The sequence below is a fragment of the Wasmannia auropunctata genome, unplaced genomic scaffold (assembly GCF_000956235.1).
Source record: "Wasmannia auropunctata unplaced genomic scaffold, wasmannia.A_1.0 LD336078.1, whole genome shotgun sequence".
Lineage (NCBI taxonomy): Eukaryota > Metazoa > Arthropoda > Insecta > Hymenoptera > Formicidae > Wasmannia > Wasmannia auropunctata.
In genome coordinates, this window is record NW_012026812.1 from 569,396 (window position 1) to 575,047 (window position 5,652).

Sequence of the window (5,652 nt, forward strand, 5' to 3'; positions counted from 1 at the left end):
ATCTAATTTTTACATGTCATCATACATGTGGTATTGCATACATAACAAGTGCATATGTATTTGATATATTAATAAAATAACTTTCTCTTCAATAGTAGCCAATCTCTTTTACAATTACATGCATTCTTTGACCTCTTGACTACTTGTTTTACAGCTATCAGTCAGTAATAAGTAATAAAAATACAAAATAAAATATTTTTATGCGTAAAAATATTAATTAATGATAAAATTGATTTATTTTCAGTGAATTTAAATAAAAATGCAAAAATAATACTTGATTTTACTCCTTATGAGTAATGATGTACTGCATAGTGATGTACTTAATTATGATATACTTTGCGCGCGCTATTTAATATTTTTTACTTTATATTATTTAGTTGTTGCATTATTAACTTCATGTTTCTCATGTTTTTATGATTTTGTTTTCTTTGTTCATGTTAATTTTAGCGTTCATGTTTTTCAGTACATTTCCATCCCCATCCTAAATTTTCAAAAATTTAAATGCATTATTCTAAATTGCACTTGAAACTGTAAAACATTTATTTAGAATGTTTTTTTATATCTTTAATAGACAATATTTAGAAAAAAAAATTTAATATTTCCAAACGAGCGTTTCACCCTCTTAATATGTAAGAACGCACTTACAAGAAAATTATGTATTTCTTATTTTTGTCTACATTTTAACATGTCTAAAGCTTAAAATCACAGGAGTGAAACACTTGTTTGTGTTCCCTTGTAAGAAAGGTTACAATAGTAAAAAATGCATTTAATTAAAACTATCATGTTTATCAATTAACAGAGTTTAATATAAAATAGATAACAATATATTTAATCATGTGATACCGTGTTGAGAAAAATTCAGAAAATGTCATAAACACGTGATTTATCTTTCTTGCAATCGCTTCAGATATATATATATATATATACATATAAAGTTACGAATGCATCTATCCGCTTCAGTCACAGACAAGAAATTTACGACCAAAGATGCATACGTTCGCTTGTCTTATATTTACCATTCTTGTATACGCCATTGAAGGTATTTATAAGTTATAAACATTTTCTTCTAAATAAATTTAATATTTTCAACCAGTTTATTTAGCCATAATAAAATCGACACTATGTTTAATTGTTGTGAAAAATTTATGTAGGATGCTTTCTAATAAGAAAAACATGCTGATACAGTCGTTCTGTCTTTGTACAACATTCAGTGAAAGACAAAGATAGAATGATTTGCGTCTTTTGTTGTAAATTTCTCATTATAATATAACAAATGTTATTTAGCGCGTGTATTAATATTAATTAATTTTTATAAATAAGGAGCTCCGTCTTCTCAAATTATTGGCGGCAGTAACGCTGCCGTCGGCAAATTTCCGTATCAAGCGTCATTGAGATTAAACGGCTCGCATATATGCGGTGGATCTATCCTTGATAATCTTAATGTATTAACTGCAGCACGTTGTCTTCTCAGGTATGTTAAACATTCTTAAACTATATCAATACATTATTAGTAGATCTAATTTTAAAACTAGTTTTTTAATATATATGTCAAATCGACACGATGTACGAAATGTATATACTCGTACCTATAGTAAGCAAATTGCTCATTGTATGACAAATTAGCAGCAAATTTACTTAAATATTACAATACACATTCGATATCATTTAGATACACGTTAAATTCGCATTTCATCAAGAATGTCGATATAATCTAACAGCAGATGTATGTCGATGTATGTCGACATAATCTAACAGCAGATGTATGTCAATATATGTCGATATAATTTAACAGCAGACCGTCGACAGAAATCGAACAGATTTTATCATTTTGAAAACATTTAAACGTAATACGTTTTTTAAATTGTTGCTAAACGGAAGATTCTGATGTTTAATTTTCGCAATTAATCCATTATATTTTATTAGCAAATTCTATTATGTTTCTGCTGGTATTTTATTGACAAAATATATATCTAATCAATTTTAACTATTTTTGAAAGTTTGAGAGTAGTTCTTACGCGCTGTTTTTGTTGTTAGATCAAAATGTTCACCGGACGAATTAACGGTTCACGTCGGTTCAAACTTATTAAACGAATCAATGTTTGTTTATGACGTAGCCGATGTTAGCGTTCACCAAAATTACGACGATTATTTTCTCATTAATGACATCGCCTTGGTTCATCTTAAAAGTCCTATCAAATATAACAAGTTAGTGCAACCGATAAATCTTGCGAAATCCGATGAAATTATTACAGGCCTGGAGTGCACGTTAACCGGATGGGAAAGTAAAAGGGTAAGATAAACTCGTGATACGAAGATTTTCCAGTTGTATTAAAAAATCATATATCCTTTAAAGACATTTAATATTATTTCCATTTTATATATATAATAACAAGCTAGGAATAATAAGTGATATTTTGATGCAATTACCCTTTTCAGAATGGTGGAAATATGTCGAACAGCTTGAAAGTAATTAATTTGCTAGTCGAATCGCAAACAAAATGTGAGGAAATATATTGGAAAGTGACAAATAGTCATATTTGCGCTGTGGCTCGCAACAACAGTGGACCGTGCGACGTAAGTCAAGTTATTCTTAATATCTTAAAGTGCATTAACATCTATATATTTTTGTTTATTAACAATGTTAAAAGAATATTAATAATATAAATGATTGTCATTAAAAGCGCCTACTAATATGCTGATAAGTTTCTGCTTTAATGCAAATCGATACATACATATTTTTAATAGGGTAGGATTGGGTATAATGAGCAGCTTAAGAAAATGTTTTGATATTTTTTATATACTGAAGAATAAACAAATTTTTTTTTCCGTTTGTTAGGTCTGTTAGTGTTTCATGTATTTTGGTATTGGAATTGATCGATTCAATGTAAATAACTGAAACGAAGGGAGAGTTCCTATCCAATTAATGCTCATATTAACTTTTAGGCTAGTACAGGTATCCCTAAATGTAATATGAGCATAGGAAAAAATTATGCAAAAATAAAAGATAATATTTAAAATATTTTATTAGAATAAACATTTAACATTTTAATAGAAAACAAATATCTTTTATCTGAACAGTATTAAAACATTCTAATAATATAAACGTTTAAAATGCAGTTCTTTTCTTATCACGAAATGATCAAACGTATACTTTGAAAGAAAAAAGACATATAATTTATTAAATTTAATAAAAGATAATATTAAACATTTTGTTTTCTAAATACATTTAACATTTTAGTACAAAATAAAATACCTTTTTACTTAAACGGTACTGAAACATTCCGACAAAAATAAATATTAAAAATGTAATTATTCTCTTATTACAAACTGAACTATTAATGATAATCACAAACGTAAACAATGACTTTTTTGTCGACCCTAGCACATTCTAGATGGGTCCATTGCTTGCATATCATACATTGTATCCAAAATTTATCAGACATTAAAAAAATTTTTTTTTATTAGAATTCTACACTGTTAGTTTAAAATAATAATTAAAGTAACAAAAAATGACTTACTTTCAATTCGCCAAAGGAACGGTGTTTATATTAACCTACCGTAAGATTATTATGAACTCATGATATTCTCATAATTAGACGACCATGCATTCAGTTCGAAAAAACCCCGTATCTATCAAACTAGTAATAGTCTTGTGAGATTAGAACGACTAAATATTGTTTACTTGACAAATATTAACATGCAGAACAAGATACCTTATTTCAATGTAGGTTGGAAACTTTATGAAATTATGGATAAAAAATAAGAAAATAACGTACCTGCTTATTTAATTTGATAAATTTCCAAAATAAATAAAATTAGTGTAAATCCCGCAGCATACTGAAATGTTGTAGAGACAGATGCAACATTTTTACAGCAGATTGAACTATTATACCATTGAACTATCGATTGAACTATCGCAGAAGTATAAACGGTGCTCATATCTACAGCTTATAATACCCAAACCTTTATATCTCTAAAAAAATATAAATATTATATTATAATGTTAAAAATTATTCTATATATACTGATTATGTTTTTTACATTATAATTAATATAATAATAATTTATTGTGATAAACATTTTTATTTCAGGATGATTATGGTAGTCCTTTAGTGGCAAGTGGTAGTCCTTCAGTTCAAATTGGAATCTATTCCTTTACTAATGCTTGCGGAAATTCAGACCCAGACGTGTACACAAAAGTAACCAGTTTCCTCTCTTGGATTACCGCGAATTTGAGGATTTAAAAGATATTAGTTTAAATATTAAAATTCCACTTGTTATATAATTTACAATTTAATTAATGTATGGTTTGAGCCAAATTACTTCGCGAAATATATGCTTTTTTGATCAGTTAAATAAATTGTCAATGCAAATACCATAATAAAAACAAATCAACTGTCACGTTTGACGCCTATACGAAAATGCATATATCCTCCTTTTCTTTTTTTCCTTTTCCATTTCGTTCCTTTCCGTGGAACACACGCGCGTTCTGCAATATACTACATAATGTACTGTGCTATATGTAGCGTTATTATATTTATTTATTACGACCTTTTACTTGATGATTGGGAGCGTTTGATTAATTTTTTCATTTCTTTTTCTTTTTTCTTCTTTTGTTATAAGGATCAATTGATGATTAAATGCTTCGGGATCTCTTATGAGCTCCGTATGCACTGTTCTGAGATTCCCAATAATAATAAATTAAAGAATAAAATATAACCAAGCTGTCATTTCATTTTCACGAAGATAGTATAGTGATAAAATTAAAGGGCCGCGTATAAGCGCCCACGTGAATCCCAAAATATAATAGATGTAGTAAGCCTTAAGCCATAAGAAATTGACGTAATCGATTATTCTCTTTACATTCGATTGCGATTTGTTATTAATTTCTTAAGGCTTAAGGCTTACTACATTTATTGTGTTTCGGTATTGACGCGCGCGGAATGCGACCGCGTGCGCACAGCGTGCGGCGCGCACAATGGAATTCTGCGAAAAACTTGCGGAATTCCATTGTGCATAGCGAATAATGGGCATAAAAACTAATTATTTTGCAGCGTTAATTACTCCTTTTAATTAGTAAATAAGCGATTGCAGAATATAAATATAAGTAAAATAGTTTAACACTGTATTAAATTTCGTGACAATCTGACCAGTAAGTCAAAAGTTAGATGACAGCTCGAATTGATGATTTATGGCCTATTTTCCGTGGAAATTGGGCCTCCCTTTACGCCCCAATCATCAAGTTACTCGTATATAAACGCGCCGATTTCGGCGCTTTTTATTCAGTCTTTTCTGATCAACGTCGATGATCAGATCGGTGCTGTTAGCCTGCAAGATTATAAACGGTAAGCACGAATTAAGCCATTTAAAAATTAATTAGTCTTTTTCTTCCTAGAACCCGAAAGCAACGCACTGAACTTAAACGTTTTTCTCTATTTTGCGCCATTCCCGGCACTACGTTTTCCTCCCCCTGGCCCTTCCTTTTCGCACTGGTCATCCGGTGCTTCACTCCTTACTTTGCCTCCCTGTAAGTCCTTCCCTTTCACACTGGTCATCCAGTGCTCCTTATTATATTCCTTTGCCTTTCCTCCCTCTGGCCCTTCCCTTTTGCACTGGTGCTCCTTTCTCTCTCTCTCTCTCTCTCTCTCTCTC

General features: G+C 30.0%; 1 protein-coding gene across 1 annotated transcript; it reads left to right on the plus strand.

The window, feature by feature from the left end:
- Positions 1-910: 910 nt before the first annotated feature.
- LOC105448751 (chymotrypsin-1-like) lies at positions 911-4,422 on the plus strand. The gene is made up of 5 exons (XM_011687492.1): positions 911-1,039; positions 1,321-1,471; positions 2,035-2,290; positions 2,437-2,574; positions 4,092-4,422. The coding sequence occupies exons 1-5, from the start codon at positions 988-990 to the stop codon at positions 4,242-4,244; spliced, it is 750 nt and encodes a 249-aa protein (XP_011685794.1). The 5' UTR covers positions 911-987; the 3' UTR covers positions 4,245-4,422.
- Positions 4,423-5,652: the final 1,230 nt, after the last annotated feature.